We start from the raw sequence: 21,518 nt of genomic DNA, 5'->3' as shown, positions 1-21,518 counted from the left end.
TTTTGTCGCCCCAGTATTACATTTTTTTCCTTTTAATATTTAATCAACTGACGATGATTCTCCGAGTTGGAGTCAAAAAAATTACTAAAATAATTAAAAAAAAAAAAATCTTAGCAAATTTTAGCTACTCCAATATGAACTTGTGCAACTTTTTACCATCTTGACATTATCTCTAAAACTCCGTAGTTGTTGGATTGTGCTTTTTTTTAAACTTGTCTCTTTTTAGCTAAAAATAGAGCACTGGGGCAAAAAAAAAAAAAAATCGTACGAAACTTTATAAACAATTAAATTGTAGGTTTTAATATCCTATCAAGCTTGACGTAGAAAAAACTGAGGACAAAATTTTTCCCAAATTTTGGGGTTCATTTTTGGTGGCTAAAGAATAAGCGAAAAACAGCCGTGTTCAAAAGTGTATGTTATTAACAGCATATGTACGTGTGTTAAAAATTGTCTCTCCAGCTGTTTGTTATTTTCCGCTCTTAAACTGGTGGAAAAAAATACCGAGCGTGGGTATAATTCGCCGATATTCGCCGAGGGAAATCTCCCGAGTAGCTGAAAGTACGTGCCTATTGTTCGCTTCTTGAACTCGTTTCTATAATTACGGTAATTAAGCGTTATTCCATTAGCTGATTAAGACGGCGTTTTAGTTGGAGGAATCGCGCTTAAAGAGAGAAGCACGGAGTTTCGAATTCTGCAAGCGGTTCTCACCGTCGAAGAAATTTGGCATTTTTTCCAAAAATTCTCACACTATTTGTCGCATATTTTTCGAAAAAATTACGAGCTTTCAATTTGTAAAATTTCATTAGAAACTGTGAAATGGCGTACACGTGTCAAGCGATCTTTTGGTACAAGCAACACGAATGCTGGTAGAACGTGAACGTTCTGAATTCAAAGTAAGTACTTGACAATACTGGGAGAAGGAGTCGGTTCCACGTTGATATTCACTCGTAGTTAGAAGTTAAGAAGCTTTATCATTGAACAAGTTTAGCCGAAGTAAATTTCAGCTGGGTGTGTATTATTACAGTTATTAAATGTTCCCTTATTATATCCAATAATGGAAATGTTGAAACGTTTAAAGCCGCGCTCTTTGACTCGAAATATACCTGAGGAGCGGAATGTATAAACTTATTCTGTAGTTTCACGAAACTTGTCCTCTTGCAAGATTACACGGTTCGATCGTATTCAAGTTTCGGTACGCGACATAGTTTTCCGATTTTGAAATCCCATTTCTTTATAACTTTTCAATCGCGTCATTTTTTTCAAATTTTTTTTATTTTTTTTTCACGCTTCTGTTTCTCAAATTCATCAAATTCGACACTTAGGTTAGTTGGAATATTTGACTTTTTACCCTTTTACACCCTAAAAATTGTTCGATATTAAATAGATTGGAAGAAATACTCAAATTATAATCTTAATTAATCAAAAATGTTCACCGAGTCGATTAACCGTCAATTTTGTGAATATCACATTATTCGTACTTGTATTATACAATTTAAAAATACTCCCGAGATGTTTTGTTTAATTTACTGTTAATTTTTCCGAACAATCCCCGTTCAATTTTGAATACAAAAATTTCAAGTGGCTGTAACAATAATAATATTTTTAATAACAATATACGCGTTATCGGGAGGAGTTTCAATCGCATAAGCGGCAAAGTTGAGAACCGTTTCGAGTAAAATAACAGCAACATTATTTCAAACAGGGACGAAAAGACCCAGGGAACAATTATACAAGGGGTTGTATATTATATTCGTATTGAATAGGGTTGAAGCTTTAAGAAGTCGAACCTGCTGAGGTATCCGAGGGATAGAGAATTATTTCACTCCTGTGTAATACCTGTAGTCATGTTTATTGACTCTGCTCGACTCGCTTTATATGCTTCGAAAATAAAGCTTATAAATAACACGTATTTATGTACGTTGCAATGTGTATTGTTGGAACGAGTTTCAACCCTTACTCGTAACGAATTTCAATTATAACAAGAGAAACGACTTCAATACGAGATGAAAAAAAAATACACAAATAAAGTAAAAGAAAAACGACAAAAAAAAAAAAAAAAAACAGAATTCTCATTAGTCTACAGAAATCGAGTATTAATAGCTTTTTTTTTTTTTCACGAACGAAAAACGGTAGATTTTTGCTTCAATTGTAAATCAGCTGTAAATTTGATGTCACACAATTTTCAGCCAAAACTACAAAAACTAGGCGTAAAATATCATCCATTTGTGTCAGTCTTGTTGAGTTTTATATCATAAGTATTTTTTCAAACTGTTCGGATATATTGATCGTACTTTTCTCCCCTATTTTGTTCACACATCTTGCGAATCTATGTTAGAGAGAAACAAAATTTCAGATCCGACGATTATACAGGGAATCCCGAAGCAATTGTTGTAAGAATTAAATTTCAGAATAACTGCAAATACTGATTTTGAATGCATAATTTTCTTTTTCTGGGGGGGGGGCGGTTAGATCTGGGAAAAGATTTTTCAAAAATCGCAATTTTTGAATAAATGGCCATATCGATCGGCTTCAAATTTTTCTCATGAAAGCTGTGTTAAAAAACGAAAATTTTGAGATCAAGATTTGAATTGGCAAGCTTTTTGTTCAGAAGCTACATATAAAACAAGTAAACGAAAAAGTGGGAAAGATCGAAGTTAATATAAATTTAAAAGATACAAATTTACATCTTGAACGTTTTTCTCACTTTTTAATTACTTGCTTCACCTGCAACTTCTGGGCCAAAAGCTCATCCATTTCCTTCCTGGTCTCAAGATTTTCGTTTTTCAAAGAAGAAAAAAAATCATCAGAAAAATTTGAAGCCAATCGATTGGGGTTATTCAATGGAAAATCGTATTTTCGTCTTTTTGGGAGCAGTAAGAATCAAAACCGTGGTCAAAAAAATGTGGAACCTGGTAAAAGGTGTTTTTTTTTTATCTGTACATTCTACATCATATGATTGCCCTATACACATGTTCTAAAGTTCATATTATAAATATTGCAATTCCGAGATGATTTTCGAAGCCTAAATTATCCGCGACCGCGTTTCCGACAGAAATGCGGTTGATCCCGTTTAAAATTCATCCCAGCACCCGAGGATCATCCAGGATGATCCTGCGTGATCTTTTACGGGTGCCGATCGATAACGAGGACAGGTTAGCCGTGCAGCAAATAAATATACATTCCAAGTACGTTGGGAATAATTACGATTAAGTGAAGGGGGAAAGAAATACGCCTCAAAACTCGATCCCCAAAAAATTCCCCCAAAACCTGCAGGATCAGAAATATTTATCAGTTAACGTTTGTTTGTTTTGTTTTTCCACAAATTTTCGTATCAATATTTCGTTTGGAGGAAACACGAAATTTTTTTCGTAATATTCACTCTCGTTTTTGTATTTTCGTTGGAATTTTTTTTTTTTTTTTCCGTATCGAACGGTGAACACGTGGGATATGAAAGTTAGAAAAAATAAAAATACATGACAAAAGTCAATGAATTAACAAACGAACCGAAACAAACGTTCAACCCTTGAGCGCGTTTATTTTCACTTACATTTCACTGCGGGTTCGTAAAATATGTATATTACGTATGTATATGTGTGTATATAGAGTTTACTTTTTACGGACGTATTTATATCGATGAGAATCGATTTCGGCGAGGGAAATATAACTCGGGTTATAATTTAGCTGTCCGTTGAATCGCCCGGATCCTGACGGCAACTCTGATTAAATTACTCGTTGCATAAACAAACTGATCGTGACGATTAAAAAACTTCGAAGAAAAAACAGGAATCGAAAACTTGAAAATTCAAGACTTATAACAGTGTATTACAAAAGAAAAGATAAATTTATTCAATCGGCGATGTAAAATTTTTTATTTTACATTTCAGTTTTACATAGCTAAATAGAAAATTTCCACTGCGTGCATATTTTTTTCAATCAATCTCAGTTTCATTCTCATAATAACGAGGCGATTGTGCTTCCCAAGGTATGTACGTTGTTATAAATCACTGTTTGTTTCTATGATATTATTAAAATTTCATTCGGATCTTTATTCAACACATTGTACGATAAAATAAATAAACGATAAATCGATATCTACGATTGTTAATTAGAAACAAGTAAGCACGTTAAGTTAATGAGAAGAATTAAAGTTTACAGTGTGTCAAAAATATATCTGTTGAAAATTTTTTTTATTTTCAAATCAAACAACACATCACTTGCCAAAATTCTGCAGGCAGTGATTCAGCTTCACTCTCTCGAATGGTACAAAAAGCTGAGTAACAAGCGCAAGGATGCCGTTCGAAACTCTGTGATACAAGATACAGGATATTACCCGGATCCGGATTAACTTTAATTCGGTATCCAAAATTAATCGTTCGATTAAGGTGGCTGCGGCAGTGATTAGTGGCTCCCAGCAGATCGGCGTCGCGCCTCGGGGATGGTTTTGGTTTTGAATAAATTAGGCGATAAATGTCGGAGCCTAGCTGCCGCGATGCGACGGACGGAGCCACCTACCTACGATGGTTCGAGACTTACATAGTAATGGTCCCTGATCCGGGGCACACACGACCCTCCTTCACCCCGCCATCCCCTCGTTCCACATCGCCTACCTGCCCGATGCCACGGCGTGTCGGATGGTGTTTTTTTTTTTTTACTTGTTTTCTTCGTCTTTTTTCCTTTCCACTTTTCGAAGCCCCTGGAAATCTCGCGGGATTCGGTGAAAAAATATTACCAAGGTTTGTTGACGTCGTCGTTGTTGCTAATTGGGTGATTTTGTAACAAGGGATTTAACGGTGACCTTTGATTTCACCTTGGATCTTATCTTCAAGGACACATTTTGAGATCGATTTAGATTTTTCGAATGGGAACACCCATTTTTGATACCGCAATCCGGAGGAGCCGAAAATTTTTGGAAGAAACGTTCGAAGGTGACGAATTCTGAATCGTCTCTATCCTCGTGGAAAAAAAAACCCTCAACTTGGGTGTCAATTCGTATCCCTAATTCATAGGTAATGCTAAATGCCCATAAGAAAAAAATTGAGAATACAAATTTACCCCGAAATCGAGGATTTTTTTCCGTCAGAGCATTGAAGGGTAAAAGGTTACAGTACCTAAGTATTAACACTACAACTCGTGACTGGGGTCCGAACGCACCCAACGCTCAGCGCCGCTATCGCTACGCGGTTTTCAGTCTTCGAATGGGTTTTTTTCAGTAGCCAAATGTGAATAAAATTATATTTCTCGTGCGCCATTCTCTTCCTTGTGAAGAAAAGAAGAAAACCATGTACGAGAATGTCTGTTTGTCGGTATAGGACTGATTTTATGATCAAGAAAAGTACGTCTGGACCCCAGTCATACGTTTGAAGGTAGAAAAATAATGTCACGTGTTGTAGGGTTGATACATTGATCGGATTTCATAATCGACAATTTTTTTTTTATTGTAACGATTTCGAAGAAAGAAACGAAAAATATTCTTCAAACCGTTCTGCCGGGAGTAGCGAAAGTCGAATGAACCCCTTCGACGCACGAAACTACGCTATTCGAGCACCCTTATACCTTTATACCCATATACACATATATATGTATGCGGAGACTAGACAGTCGTGCGTTAAGCCTGGCAAACTGCACGTGTATACATAATGTACCCAACCCATATGCGTATGAACTAAATCGCGTGTATACCAACACGAGAAAGAGATGATTATGCGGTTGTGTGGATGTGTGGATGGGTGGATGTAGATTTGAGATAGGCAAGCTGCTCACCCGTACGTCGCCTACAAATTTGTATAACAACTAAGTTGCAGCTAGTGTTTTGCTAATGCCACGAAACACGGATTACATACAACCGCACTCGCAAGATCCCGGGGGATTATGACTTTTGGGTAATTACAACTGCTGGCTGCTCGCGGACGAGAAAAATTTTACAGATCGTAACGAAGAAAATTCTCTGCGTCGTGCGACACCGTTACAATTTATTTTCTGACGTGCAAAAATTATCGTTCGACCTTTCTCGACGGTGAGGTTCGAGCATTTGTCTGCAAAAAATTGGTAGGTTATTAGAAGACCTTGCCTTGAGGTAAACGTGTTTCTTCGATGACGCGGAGAAGATTTTTTAGGCTACCGCGGTCGGTTGAGGATAGGAAATTGTTAGAAATTCTGGAAATGGATAAGTCTGGGGATAGAAATACGGAGAGAGAAGGAGAGGGCGTTAAAGCGAGTGGAGAGATGGTTTCGATTTGGTACAGAAGCAGCATCAGCGTCGGTACCGGGAAGACGCGAGCCGTTTATTTTAAGAACTTTCTTTCGAACTTGACTGGGTATAGGTTGTCACGGAGGAGAGAAAGAAGGGGGAGAAAGAGGAGAGAGAAACGAGGGAAAGGCATAAAGAACGTAAGAATTGTGAGACGCCTGGTAGCCGAGAGAAGCGAGCGGTGGCGGAAATAGAGCGGCGAGAAATAAGAGAAGAAGATGGCTGAGGAAAAAGAGAGACAAGCTGGAAGGCAAGAGGAACAGGAAAAGTGACGGTAAAAATAAAAGACCGAGGGAAAGGAAAAAAAGAAAGAAAAATCAACCAACTCCCAGTTCAAACCATTAGACAAATTTTATGTATAGCTTATATAGTCGCTCTCTGTCTTCGCTCTTCCAGACGTTGGAACCACTTAAAAATTCGCCCTGGCTATCCGGTTAGCTGCTGCATTGTGGATATAACCTTTAAAAATCCCGGGCGTATATTCGACGGACGAAAGTTTTCTTTCTCCACACGATTTTTCTTATACACGTGTATAACTTCTGTTATTCCCGACAGAGATGATGTCAAACGAACTGTATTACCTTGTACTAACATTCGCGTACTAGCTCGTAGCTTGAGGATAAACGCTTTTTCATCACGACGCAATCTGCACAAACTCGAATTCCATTGGTTCGCCAGCTGTTGATGTGATGTGGTATAAAAAGAAACCTCGGCGAACAAGATTGGATTCGATTCAAGAAAATTCCTGATTACCGCCATCTGGTGGTTAGAAAAAAAGAACGTCGGATTTCAACCCTTCAAGGGCGACGTATTTTTCAACGTAAAAATCCCTCTTTTATCTCATGATTTGCGCCGAATCGACTCAAAGCGTTCAAAAAGTTGTCTCGTAGCTTGGCTCGAAGTATTTTCTTCGGCCAAAGCATGTCAGCTGATCGTTCGCGTCGACGCCATATTGGTCAGAGTCGGGTCAACTCACGCTTAGGATTCACAAGCTGCAAGCGGTATCGTAGAAAGAAAGAAACGAAATCATATTCTCGTCAGATCGAGGGCAAAAAATGAATTCTTCTGATATAAATATCCTGCGGCGAGGGACGATGTATAATAATAAGTGATATCGTAATAAAGGGTGCAGACACAGGCTCTCGCTGAGAATTTTCGAGGAAAATAATATTATATCTCATAAAAATTGGAAGCTCAATATAAGGTACAATTTTGGGATCGGGAAGGATGAGGACGTAGAGGGCGTCGGGTTGGAACGAAGAGGGACAATATAATGCTTCTCTTTCGGCAAAACAAAGCCAATTTTCTTGGCAACAGCACGCTCAAGTGCTAACGGCAACAACTTTTGACGATGCGAAATCTGCCTCCCTCCCCCCACCCTTGAAAATATACACACGAGTTATTTTTTCCTTATCATTCTTCTCGATACTTTTGTTTTTTCTCCAAAATTCATTCCTCCATTATACTTTTTCTCCTCGTACGTTTTGTTCTGTCGTTTTTTTCTTTACTTTACTTTTCTTTTCCTTTCTTTTCTGTTGCGCCATGTCTTACTGCGAGTGCCGTTGCCTGATCTGTCCACACTCAAGATTTATACTTCGCAAACTTTTCTGTAATAAGGTATATTATTCTTTCGATGATATAGGCACTGATCCAATAACGTAAAGAATAGTCGAATATATAAAATTTTCAAAGCGCGGAAAAAATTCTGATCTTTTACATATCATATCGATTTTTGTGTCAAATGTACCTATAGCTTGTTTTCTTTTTTGCTTCTTCCACACGAATTAACCTATTCTCGAATCAATGTTTCTTACGTCGTTCCCATGATTTGTTGGTTCGAAATGAATCGTGAGAAAAAAAAACAATCACACGCAGTTAATCGTAATCACAAAATAACAATAATCATGTAAATGAAAAAACGATTTCAATAATTTTAAGGAAACTTGCCTTCAAACTTTTAGGGTTGTATCATTTTTAGGCTTGCAAACAATTGTGCCATTATTCATGTTGTTTCTAATGTAATGTACTTAAACCGGTTTATATGCAGGAATGAAATTAAATTTTGCCGATGGCTGCCGGCGTGTCTGTTAAAGCGTCAATTTAATCAGGCTATGTAAGCGCGCGTGTGTGTGTAGAGACGTATATAATACATCAAGAAGCATCCCCAAGCTAAATAACTTCCCTCCATCTATCTCGTCACATCGGCTTATATATTATATACTCTTTTAAACTATAATCAGATAAAAGTCAAGACTCGTTAGACGACGTCTCTTGTTGCCGCGGGAGGGAAAGGCGACGTGTATGTATAAGTATACCTGTACTTTCGCAAGTAAAAGCATCGCATAATCATCCCACTTTTCGGTAAAAACAAAATCCGCGACATGATTTCGCTTTAATTTTTGTCTTTATTTCCGCCTCAAATATTTATCACGCCACTAAGAATTTATAAAAATTTGACGAATGGTTAGGTTTTTACTCTGAACAAAAATTGTACCACAATCAGATTTTTTTAATTAACACATTTATAAGTCTTGAAAATTTCCTGGATTAAAAAGATATTGTTTCAATGTCTTGAGAGATTTATATCAAGCAGGTACACCAGGCAGGTTCTGGCTACAGATTTCTCTGCTGGTAAACATTCTGGAAAAGGGTTTGTGTCTTGGCTAAATGTCGGTACATGTCGCTAAGGGAATCTGTATGCAGAGTCGGCCTGGTATACCTACTGCCTTATAATATTGATGAATAAAAATTATTCGAATGATACATATTATTGTTGAAAAGAAACATTTATTAGACTTACGTGAACGTGATGGATTATAACTAAACGAATCAGCTCGTATTAAATACACATGCTTATACATAACGAAGAGAAAAAATAAAAATGTATAGCAAAGTAGACGATAGAAGCAGTTGAAAATTATTTATAGAATTCCAAGGCTAAAACGATTCTTGAAAATCTTCTCACCCCCCGAACTCAACGATTAAGATTGTGAAAACACGAAGACGGGTGTTTTCATTTCCATTGCGGCTCGCAGGTTCCTCCGAAATTATGCCTGACAATGCATTTAACAACGGTGACAAGTTTCAACGGTGAAAGTAGTTGAGACCCTTGAAATCCTTCGGGCTTTGTTCGGCGACGAGAAAAAGGGGGGTGGGGGGGTAGGAGGCCCAAGGAAAAGCTGAAGGAGGCCTTTGAGAGTTTGTTTAATGTTATCGCAGCGGTGTGCCTCGGAAAAATAAGCCGGAGCAGACGGATGTCCGATTTGGCAAAAGGGGCCTATGCTCCCGCAAAAGTCTCAGGTATGGGGTTGTTGTTTCTACTCGAGGCCTCGCGTTGAATTCTCGCTTTCGCCAAGCCCCGGTTGGTTATTCTTGAAAACCCGGAAGCTCAACGCCCCGAACCCGTGCTGCTCGCTGTGTATTTATCTGCTCCGCCATTTCCGCGACGTTTGTTTTGTTTGACTGGTTTTTTTTTTTTATTTTTTTTTTCTTACATTCACATTTACTATGTTTTTTTTTTTTTTTACGCTTACTTGTTTTTCCTTCGTCGCTAAGATCCTAGAAATCAAGCGGCTTTCTTCTCGATCCTTTACGTCCTTGCGAAAAACGAAACAAAAAGTAAAAAATCCCTTGACTTTTTTTTTTTTTTTTTGTACCCTTACGTATACTCTAAAACACATCGATCGAAATCCGCTTGAAACGAAAACTTTGACCGGAGTTTTCACTTAAGAAGATTATTCTTTCCAGAGCTTTGACCAGAGTTTTCATTTAAGATTATGTACTACTGAATTTGATATAAAATACCACGGTGTATTATCAATGAGAAGAAAAAAAATGAAATGTTCACCGTTCAATAAAACTGTGAAAAATTTGCAAAAATTTAAGCGAACGTTTTTTTTTTCATTTATTCATTCGTTATCATATATTTATTTAAACGTGAACTTTGCGGAGAAACAAATCCGCATTTCCGTCGTGTTATGCTATTAACGCTTCTGAAAATTGTTGGCTAGTAAAAAGAATTGGTACGAATTCTACAACTTGAATTTGAGAGAAATTTATTTGGGTAAAAGAGTAAAAATCAAAAGAAAATAAACTATAACAATGAATTAAATATGAAAGAATTTTTAGAAGTTACGGTGGGGTTTCTTTTTTATCTTCCGGTAAGATCGCAGAGACACAGTAAATTTTTCCCCGCGAATCCCTATCGCGGCGTGACGAGAATCCTGAAAAGAGACTGTACAGGATATTCGCTCGCTGGCTTTGCGAATGCGGGTTGAATTGTGGACGGTGAAAATTTTTACGACATTGAAGAGCCGTAAACCGTCACCCTTCGGTGTATGGGAATAGCGTTCATGTACCCATGCAGCATCCACCGGCATCATCATGTTACAAGAATTATATTAAAAATCTTCGGGAGGATAACGACGGTTTTTTTTTTTCCTTCTTCTTCCTTATTCTATTTTTTCTTCACTCCTTATTATTTTCTTTTTTTTTTTTTCTTTTTATTATAGACATCGTAAAGTGACGCTTCAACTGCCCCTCAAGCCGCTAACTTTCAACATCGTATAAAATTTTATTTGTGCTCGATTTTATTACGACGTGATCGCCTGCAGCTTGTACGATATAATCAATTCGATCACCGTAAAATCATTTCAGCGATTCTTTACTTTCGTTTTCTTTTAATTTGTGTATTTATTTTTATTTATTTGTTTTTTTTTTTTTCTTCCTCTCATCTCATAATTGCTCCGGATTTCCATTCGAACTTATTTACATAATTTATTTGCAAATATCTGCGAATCATATGCAAGAGAAAATTAATTACTGGTTTAATTAGATAAAGAAATTCTTGCCTTTTGTGTTTAGCGACATTTTATTTTTTTTTTTTTTTCTCTCTCTTCTCCAGTTCTTCTCTAAGAGAAATCAAAAATCATTTGGCAAGGCTAGATACATTTGCGAACTCGTTTGCAACGATTCAATTGACTCGATGTGACAGTGCAGAGCTTTAATATTTAGCGATGATTCGATACCTGAAATATTGTGAGCCTTGAACACGAGCGAATCTCACGGGAAATCAGACCTAACGAGAGGAAAGAGGCCGTTCAAATTCTTGTGAATTACCCAACGATCATGCTTGAAATTTCTCATGATTTAGACCGAAATTGTAAGTCATGATAATAATAATCAATAATACTCGAAATCGACCGTGCGGATATCGATGATGTTTAAGATTGATGAAAGCAGAGCGCAGATTTTCTGGATAATCTCTCTCTCTCTCTCTCTCTCTCTCTCTCTCTCTCTCTTTCTCTCTCGGCATTGTTTTCAACCCTTTCCGAAACCTCGCACACCGATAAATCAATCGATTTTTAATACCCATCTGGCAACGTATTGCAGACGCCAATGGATTATCGCTTTTCAGTCGGAGATGTGATTCGGCTTTTTATTTTATTTCCCTTCACCCCTGGAGTTCTGAGTAATCAAGCTTGCGGAGAAAATATGTATCGGGAGCCGAATTGTTGTAAATTCGCAAATAAGTTGTTTCCGAAAAATTAACGAAAATTTAATCACCGCCTTATATTTCCTTGTGTATATTTATCGGTAATTAAACCATCCGAGATACGGTCCGCGTAAAGTAATCGCGAGTTTGAATGATCGGGCCAAGTTTTACACGTACATGTACATGTATATATATATATATGTATAATAATGTAGAGATGATATTAATTTCGCGGTATATAGAAAAGGTATCTCGAAACTACTAAGGCTTCACATAATTAGCGGCTGAAGCCTTGTAAAAATATATAAGCTCGGTGTACAGTTCCATTGAAAATTTGAAATCCCCATAACGCAGTTCAGGTACGAACGCCATGCACTGCCACTGCTGACAGTATATAATACACGGTGCCTATACTTTTATCTCTCTCTCTCTCTCTGTCTCTCTCTTTGCGCGATATTTCATTTGAAAATTAATCCTCTTAACCCTACTTTCCGCCTATGTCGCTTCTTTCCCTCTTCTCTCTGCCGTTTTTCGCGTTCTCTCTCGGAGCGAGTGACAGAGAAAGAGAGAAAGAGAGAGAGAGAGAGAGAGAGAGAGAGAGCGAGAGAGAGAGGGAGAGAGACAAGTTGATCAGTCGCTAATTGAGACTCCGCGTTCATTTGAAACGATTTCAACGATTTCTATTTCCCCGTTTTAAACTGCGGGAATATAATTGAACCAGCTCAAATCTCATTTCCGAATATTCCCTCCAGTTCCGTTCGATTTTTCTATTTTACTTCAATGGCTAATTATTATCGATGCTTTAACGTCGAACGAGAATTGAATTCCAACGATAATAGAAGTCTTGGCTTCGATTTTGTTTGAAATCTATTTAAATTTTTCGCAACCGTTTTTACAATATCTAGTTTGATTCATTCTACTTTATATCAATGTTAATTTTTTTTTTTTTTTTTTTTGCGAAAATCATTTCTTTTCTCCCACTCTGATTAATCGATCTTCGAGTCGTACTCACCGGTTGAGTTTTCATCCGTTCATACCCGATCCGATCAATTTCAATTCTCTCCTCTCGTCTCTTTATCTCTCTGAATATAAATATGTAATATTTCAACTTTTTCCGCCTCTTCTAAAAAGAAATAAAATCGAGAACTGTTAGCACGTGCTGCGACGGGTGCAATCTGTGTCAGGAAAAAAACCCGGGCTCTTGGTATACGTCGCAAAAGCTCCCAGCTGCACCAAGTTTTCGTTTACTATAAATAAATCCATCCGCGTGTATAATCCTTAGAGCGAAGTTTTCCTACAGCTCTCGTGTCATTATTACAACGTCGAACATAAATCTTACAACTTTTTTTTCTCAGCCTTTATATTATATCAATCATTATTTTCACCCCTCGTTCAAACACTGCCAACATCCAATTTCTCTCTCTCTCTTTGTGCGATGCGTTCTTGCTGTTTTTTCTTGTGCTCATCACTCTGTTATTCTATTTTTTTTTTTTTTTCTAATGCAGTAAAATAGCATTCTTACGCAAGACTTTAACTTTCAATTTTATTAATCTTTGCTCGGCTTTTATTTGTATTTTTTTTTTCTACTCGGTTATTTATTTATCTAGCTTGTTGAATTTTTTAAAAAGAAAAAGCTGCTTCTTCCTTTCTTTCCACTATTTAGTTTGGTAAGCATAATATGTCTTGCAATATTGTACTCTCTCTCTCTCTCTCTCTCTCTCACACACACTCTTTTTCCACCCTTTACGGGACCTTAAATTTCACCAAAGAATTTCATAAATCCAGCTTGAATCAATATCAGCCCTTTATAAACCTGCTGCTTTGTTAGGCGGGATCCGCGCTGCTACGGTTTACAATATCCATGAAAATTCCACCGATTTTGGGGAAATATTTCGCGAAGAGCATCCTTAACTCGGATGGCGCCATTGCTGCTGGCTGCTACTTCTGATGCTCTGTATCATTATCTCGGGTATGCCAACTTTCCCGTCATCGTCGTCACAGCTGGTTATACAGCTGCTTCTAATTGCTACGTTGAAGCGCCGTTGCGTTGGCACCATCCATTTTCAACAACATTTTACTCCTCCGATCCCTGAGAGGATCTTACGGTGGGGATCCACCGTTGTTAAATACATTTTGGAATAAAATGTCGTGAAAAAAATCGGCAGCAGAATTTTGCGATAAGGAAAACTTGCCGATGATGTTTGAATGTTTATTATCAACGTTAGGTAATTCTAATTCATTTGAATTCACATTAAATCATCTCGAGTCTTGTAACAAATGGCAATTTTTAAACAAGTAACGAATTGAAAGTATTTTTAGCGTTTAAAACATCGTTTCGGGTTCAAGCTCGTTGACCGATGTTGAAAAAAAATTTCGAATGCTTACGATTGCGAAAAAAAATATCATTTTTCGACCATAAAATTGGTAAAAAGAAATTGTGTAAAAAATGCTGTGACTGAAATTTGAAAATATAGCCGCTAGGTCGTACAGATAAACAAGTTTTAAAGATTGCGTCAAAGTTTCAAGTTCATCGGGTAAAAATTAACCGCGGAAATTGCGCCGCTGGATTGAGAACGTGGTCGTTCGCTACTTAGTTGCGTCATGACGCCATTTTTTTGTTAATTTCAATGATAAAATTCTTGAAATGTTTTTGAGACTACGAATAATGAATCCCTTGAACTCATTTTGCTCCATGTGCTTTCATATTCTTTTAAGCAAAAAGTTCTGAAAATAGGTAGGATTTTATACCGTCCAAGCTGAACCCTCCCTTAAGTTACAGCTCATAGGTAGTATAGTTTATTTCAAATCGTGTGATCTAATTCTGATTTATTTGTAATCACTTAAATTCACGATGGAATTTTGATTCTGAACACTTTGATTTCTTCAACAAGATGAGGTAGTTTCAATCAACTTAAATTCATGGAGTATTATTGAAAAGCAGTTGAAGTCATTAAAATTTCATTAATATTGATGTCAAATCATTTCGACTCACTTCGAAACGTATGTTTCACTGTCAGATCAATTGGATCACTTGAATTTATTCGGGTCTGACTCAACGCGCTATAAAATTCACTAAAAATAATTTGATTCGGTTTTACTTTGATAAATTTTACTTAAGCACACGCGAAGCTTTTCAAATTGTCAAAAAGTTTGGATGTCTAGAACCTTGGTACAGGTATTTATATATTATCACCTAGAAAGATAACGCGAACAAAAATGAGGGATAAACCCTTTCCGTATATTGGATAAGATAAAAAAAGAAAAAAAGAAAAACACAGTTCACAAGATCATCGCGGATCCGCAATTTGTCGTTTCTCGTCCCTGATCTCGGGGCATCAATAATAATATATACGTACCTAAGCTACATGTATAAGAGTGGGAATGAAAATATCGCGGAAACAGCGATAGGAAGGAAGATGAGAAGGGGAAAGAAATCGAGGGTGAGAAAACTTCCGTTCCCGTCTTGTCTACCCTTTCATGGGCCTTTTTTACCCCCACCCTTGCCCTGACGACCAAGACGACGGGACGACAGAACTGATCGTTTTTCTGGATAAAATTGACTTCCCCAAATGCATCACCTTCCTTCCATTTTTAGCTGTTGGCTGGTGCGAGGCGGAAGAATCCTACAAGTCATATTTCCGTTCTATCGCTTCTCTCTTTTCCTCAACTCTTCGCACGCATTTCTATTTCGCTCTCGTTTCTCGCCTTTGATCGAATCTCTGAGAGCCAAGGCGACGAGGAATCCTCGACGCACTGTCGAAAAAATTTAGTCATTTTTCTCGATCTTAAGGAATATTTTTATGATTTTCAAAACTCCAACCGGTTACGCGGCTTTCGGACAATTTTTTAACTTCGAAACAGTTTAATCTTAAACGTAGACAATCTTGAGGTTTTAGACTTTGATAAATATTCCGATTGATCTATTTTGCCTGATGCTTGATTGGAGATTTTGTTAAAACCAATTTTTTTAGTCTTCATTAATAATCACCGTTATTCCGAGGAAGTTTTGACGACTCGAGTAAACAATGGAATATTGCCAAAAAGCAAGTTTTTTAAAGTCGGTTAAGCAATAATTTCGGATCTTACCGAGATACCTGCTCGACGTGCTTCAAACCGAGCACATTGCTTTGGCGGGCTTGAAGAGAGCGGAGTATTCGCGCGTTGTTTCGACTTGATATTTCAAGTTCTTGGCACGTTCCATTTCCCAGAAGCCATTCATCGAATGTCTCGCCTTTGCGCAACATCCGAAATTCCATGAATATCAGTCACTGTTTCGATCCGCGGGATAACAACTCGCGGAAGAAATTCGAAAGTACTACGCCAGCTGAATTGGCATAGAAACTGAACTCGATTCTTGAGATTTCACCACCCAGCGGTAAAACTGCAGGCTAATGAATTTTGACGTCCGATCGAAGATAAGGTAAACAAATAACCACGCAATTTCCGCTGCGTAAATATTCGAATCGGACCGAAAAGCTAATGAATTTATCCGCTAAATCACTCGGGTGAAAATGTATCCAAGTTACAAACACACTGATAAATATTTATGAAAATCGATCGGGCATAGGCGTATTTTTAAGCAACTTTGGCATTTATATTCGCGGTGAAAACGGAGCCTCAGGGCGGAGCCTCGCGACTTGCCCGCTTTCATCGGGGTTGGGTTATACAACGTGAAACTAATTACAGTTAAGGTAGTTCGCACTCGGAATAATTCATCCCCAGAACTCCACCCCCCCCCCCCAGAAGGCTGACGACGAGCCGCACGAGCCTCCGAAGCGGACTCCGTCGCAGCCTGTGTCCGGAATTGGCAACGTAGATTACGACTTTGCTAACGATCAGGAAGTCCTTCCACCCCCTTATACAAAATTCAGAGTCGTCCTCGCCGATCTCGAATCCACGTCTATACATATTATATACATACCTATGTACGAACCCGACCAACGTCTGACGCTCGACGTTTTTGATTTTGTTTGAAAAAAAATTTCGGCAATTGTCCCAAGACTCTGAAACGGTAGCCTGAATTTTTTTTCACATTTCTCATTCGTCTGGTTGATTGTTTATAAATATTGAGAGTGCGATTTTGAAAAGGACCTTTTTTAAAGTTCTCAGAAACTGTATTTTCTTTACCAAAAGTTTCAAGACTCGATCAACGATTGGCCGATTTTTTTTTTTATATTTTCTTTTTTCACTTTCAATTTTCACAGTATTCTAAAATATTGTTTAAACGGTTTGAAAATATCCAAAACTGCTGTTTATCACTTGGAACATTTCCAGATCGGTTTCGTTAGGAAGTGGATAAAAAGAATTGAATGTGCGTAAAGAAGGAGAGATGAAAAAAAATTTTTAAAAAATAGGCATAATGGAACCAGCCTAGAAATTTGCTAAGTAAAAGATAAGAGTTTAGAGAATTTTTGGGGAATTTTCGGACCTTTCAAACATTGTTTTAGCTGACCAAAGAAATTGAAAATGCTAGGAATTTATTTATTTGTTTATTCATGCAACGGAACAAGCCCAATAATTAGAAATACAATATAAATCATGAAAAAGCTTTTAAACCCACAAGAAGTTCGTATGTCGGGTGACAAAACAAAAAAAATAAATAAATAATCAAATAAAAACAGCGGTTGTTTCGGTCTGTTTCTGATTATATTTGTAAAACCTTTTTACTCGGACAGTTGATGGAGGAGTTTCTACAGGCTGGAATATAAAAGTATCTCAGCGACGGGTGTTTCCGTAAATCGTTTCTACGACGAATCGTATCTTCAGCCGAGTTATAAAATGAAATCGGTAACTCACCTTCCCTTTGATGAGGCGCGTAAACGTTGAGGTAGAGGCAGTCCTCGCTCTGATTTCTCAGGTACGGAAGTAGCCTCTTGAGATACTCGTAACGACCGGGCGTCACTTCCGTGTGGAGATCCGGAAGCACTTGAGGACAGACCGGGGCGAAGCGATTTGAATGACGGACTCCGCTCCAGGGCCGCGGTGACCGAGGCGGGGTGAATCTGAGGGTTCCCAGGGGCGGCGCGGCGTAAGGGACGCCTGGAAAGATTGAGGGATGAAATCGGAAATTTGAAAAAAAATAAATCAAAAAACAGACGGATCGAAGAATAAAGCAAAGGACAGCCGACGCGGAGGCAAAGGAAAACGGAGAATCGAATTCTAACAGGGCGATGAATCGTTCGATCGTTAAATTCCGCCACGACGATCGAACCTCGTTTCACGTTTTTTAAATTTTCGTTTCTCTGTTTTCGGAGAAGAAAGAAGGAAGTGATTCTAGATAATTACCCCGAAAGTGAAAAGTCGATTTTTCAACATGTCTCCAGGTTTTGACGCTTAGAGAATCAACTTCAATCATTTGCGATCAATTTTTTTGTCCGACGAAATCTCGAGAATGAGTTACCGGATTTTAATGATTTTTGGTCCCGATCGACGGGTTTTACGAACTTGGAATTTACTAAATTTTGGCTTCAATCGGTTCGATACTTTTTCGATCGTTTGAATAACACAATTCTAAAAAATAAAATAAGAATGATGATACATTGAGAACGGTTGAATGGATTTGAAATGAAAATTGGTACCGTTAGGTTTTTTGAATCCCTAATCACGAATCTAAGCTCAGATTTGCAAGATTTGAATTTGGGACTCGAAATTTTGCTGTCATGGATCCGATGGTGAGGTCAGACTTGCGAAATCCAAAATGGCAGACACAGTATTTATTGCTTTAATTTGAATTTTAGTCGTGTAGTTATTTTTTCAATTTTTATTTTGTTTCATTTTATGCAACCTGACCTAAATCTCTATTCTTTGCTTTGTTTTCCTTTGCTTCTCTGTATTTATGTTTATTATTTCCCTCAATCTCTTACTGTGATCATTTTGGTGATTTTTAAATTGTATGTTATTCTATAGAGTGGTATTTTTGGATTTCTAATTCTTGCAATTATTTCACTCGTTTGAAATAGATTATTCCAATCAGTCGTCCAACATCGCTATGGACATTGATAAATAAATACTGATACTAATATAGTGGGGAAAAAAAATCGAAAAATATTTGAATTTTGGTAGAAATTAGTAGACGGACGTTTTTTGGGTAACCGATAAGAAATTCATGTTCAGACTTCGAAAATTTGTAATAGTCGATCCATTATAATGGTTCGAAATAAAAATGATCGTCATATTTTCGTGTAATGTGGTTTTTTCCTGAGAGTTTTTATATCATCAATCACGAATCTGAATTTGCAGTTCGAAATTCGAATTGTATATTATTGTTTATTTATTTTTGCGACTGAAATTGTCCCAGGTTTTTTTTATTTGAAAAATTCTTCATCGCTCTTTGACACTTGCAATTATTTAATTCTAAACTCCGGTAAGTTTTTTTTTTTTACGTTTTTTTTCTAAATCTTCAATCACAGATTTCTCTAATCGTGAGAGTTAAATACGCGTGGAAATTATTTCGATAAATTTATCAGGGATTTTTTGCGGTTGCATCGAATTTTAAAACTCTGTGTTCGGGAGTGAATTCTTCGGAATCTGTAGGTATCGACAGGCCATTCGATTCATAAGCTTTCTGAATGATAATGGTGAATTTTTAACGCTCGATTTGAGCCTTTCATATCCGAAGCATGTGCCTCTGCAGGGCTGCACGGCTCGGATCGCGGGGGGCGGGCGATAAATATATCAGCGAAAACCTTGAAGCCGGTAAATTTTAGATGTACGATCGCACGTGAGGCTTCTGGATCCTCTATAAATTTGACCGGAAATTATTTATTTCTTCTACTCCTGCACGCTGCTATTTTATTTCATTCCGCACGCTTACTTCCGACCTGAACTGCATCCAGCTGCACCGAACGCCTATGAATTCCTTCGCTTTTTGCTCGAAAAGCTTCGCGAGACGGATCGAATGATACGATGGTACGAAATTCATTCCTCTGGTATCGCATTTTCAATCAAGGCACGTTATACGGTTCGTCACTATTTTAAATACCTTTTAAGCATTCCGGAGAATGATTTTTAAGTGATATTTTTCAACGCTTCGTGTAAGCTTGCGAAATTTTTACCTGCGATTGAATGCTGATATTTACAGTGTACTGAGAATTGTTTAAATTTCTTATCGTTGAATAAACATTCTTTGATCAAGTAACACATATAAAAATAAAGAAAACAACTACGATGATATGAAAAATAACAGTTGTAGTAAATCAGTTTGCTATCGAATTGAAAATTTTTCAGTACATCGGAAAAAGTTTTTTTTATTCAATTTCGTACTCTGAAAATTGATGAAAATTGCGGTACTGTAAAATCTGGGAAACGAGTTGGCGTAAAAATTATATTCGCGTTCTATTCCGTGCGTTAAACGTTTGAGAACTCGATTGTACCTCGTCAAAGTTTTCAACCTTGTGAAAATCAGTGTCGTGTGAAATTTGGACGTTTTCTTGTGACGATGAGAGAAAAATTTTAAGAGCTAGAAAATAGTTTAATGTGAAATATCCATACTATCAAAAAACCGCGTCAACGTATCTATGAATTTCAAAATATTTGTTTCTATTTCTTTTTTTCTCCTTCTGCAACATTTGCAATTCAACAAACGAGGAAAATGGTCCTCCGCTGTATCGTCGTTCCTTATTTCTTCATAAAATTTATCACTTTTCGACGAATGAAAGAAACAGAGAACAGGCTTATTTCGCGTCAAGCTCTGACTTTACCGATCCCTAAAAAAATACTATACCGAGTGAATTGTCGTTATTTTTAAAATAAAAATCCTGAAACAATCGTCGTGAAAGAAATATCCAGATGACGACTCACCGAGAAAAACGTCGACGGGCTGAAGGTTCGGATGCCTCCTGAAATGCACGACGATACCGCGCAGCCTTCCTTGACGCGAAACGCTAACTTCCCGCGTGAATTTCTCCTCCTGATAATCGTATTGTCTCTGGTGTCCGTATTGATTCCCATAGTCGTAACTGTCTCGGTGCTCGGTTAGTATTTGGGTGCATGCCAGAAGGACAAGACCGACCAATTCGAGCCTCAGCATTTTGGACATTTGCGCTTGGATCTCGCTGAAAATCCAGCGCAACGGTAATAGGCTGTATCTCCCTCGAAAATTTGAAAATTTTCTTCTTCCTTCCCTCTTTGGCTCTTTGTTTCGTTCTCCTTAACTCGACGAGGTTCACATGATTTCTATCAAATCACCGCGCACTTTTTCCCTGTAAAAAAATACTCTTCCACGTCGGTCGAAATCGTCTCGTTTTACCCCATAGTTTTGTTTTTCACATCGATAATATCGAGAAAAAAAAAAAAAAAAAAAAATCAAAAAAATTCACAAACCGTGAAAATCATCGCGATTATACACTTGAGACGCGTCCTTACACTCTGGTTGTACATGCGTATTATTAGACGCACGCAAAGAAGGGTTAACGTACCGCGGTATAGCCGTTACACGCAGTTCCAACACAAATATAGAATACGAAGAGGCACGACGACGGAATTTCAACGACGATATTCTTTTTAACCGCTGGGCGGGGCGGCCGACTTGTTTCTACGAGAAATTATTTTATCATCTCTCGCATTCTCGCGAATATCTCTGCGGTAATTTCAATAACCGATTTCACGTTTACGTCCGTATGTCGCAGACGTTTTGCTCAAATTTTTTTGTCACATTGTACGCTTCTTTAGAGGTAATTAAGAACTACGAGGGAACTTGAAAAGACGGGAAAAAAAAGTATCGCAAATCGCGAACATTACTTTGTTGTGAGAAAATTTTTCCTCATTTTTATCCCAGTC

General features: G+C 37.6%; 2 protein-coding genes across 3 annotated transcripts in view; one reads left to right on the top strand and one right to left on the bottom strand.

The window, feature by feature from the left end:
- Nucleotides 1-21,030, bottom strand: part of LOC124213974 (uncharacterized) — a 53,575-nt gene extending 32,545 nt beyond the window's left edge. For both annotated transcript variants that reach the window (XM_046615825.2, XM_046615826.2), the window contains exons 1-2: nt 20,541-21,030; nt 17,538-17,780 (exon numbers count right to left, since the gene is read on the bottom strand). In XM_046615825.2, coding sequence (XP_046471781.1) covers nt 17,538-17,780; nt 20,541-20,778 — 481 coding nt within the window. In that variant the 5' untranslated portion in view covers nt 20,779-21,030. The remainder of the gene's footprint in view (nt 1-17,537; nt 17,781-20,540) is intronic.
- NLG-3 (neuroligin 3) overlaps nt 1-21,518 on the top strand; it is a 551,048-nt gene that overhangs the window by 298,450 nt on the left and 231,080 nt on the right. The window lies entirely within an intron of this gene.

This window comes from Neodiprion pinetum, chromosome 3 (assembly GCF_021155775.2).
Source record: "Neodiprion pinetum isolate iyNeoPine1 chromosome 3, iyNeoPine1.2, whole genome shotgun sequence".
Taxonomy (NCBI): Eukaryota; Metazoa; Arthropoda; class Insecta; order Hymenoptera; family Diprionidae; genus Neodiprion; species Neodiprion pinetum.
The sequence above is the reverse complement of the archived record's forward strand: the minus strand, read 5'-3'. Positions and strand labels throughout refer to the sequence as shown.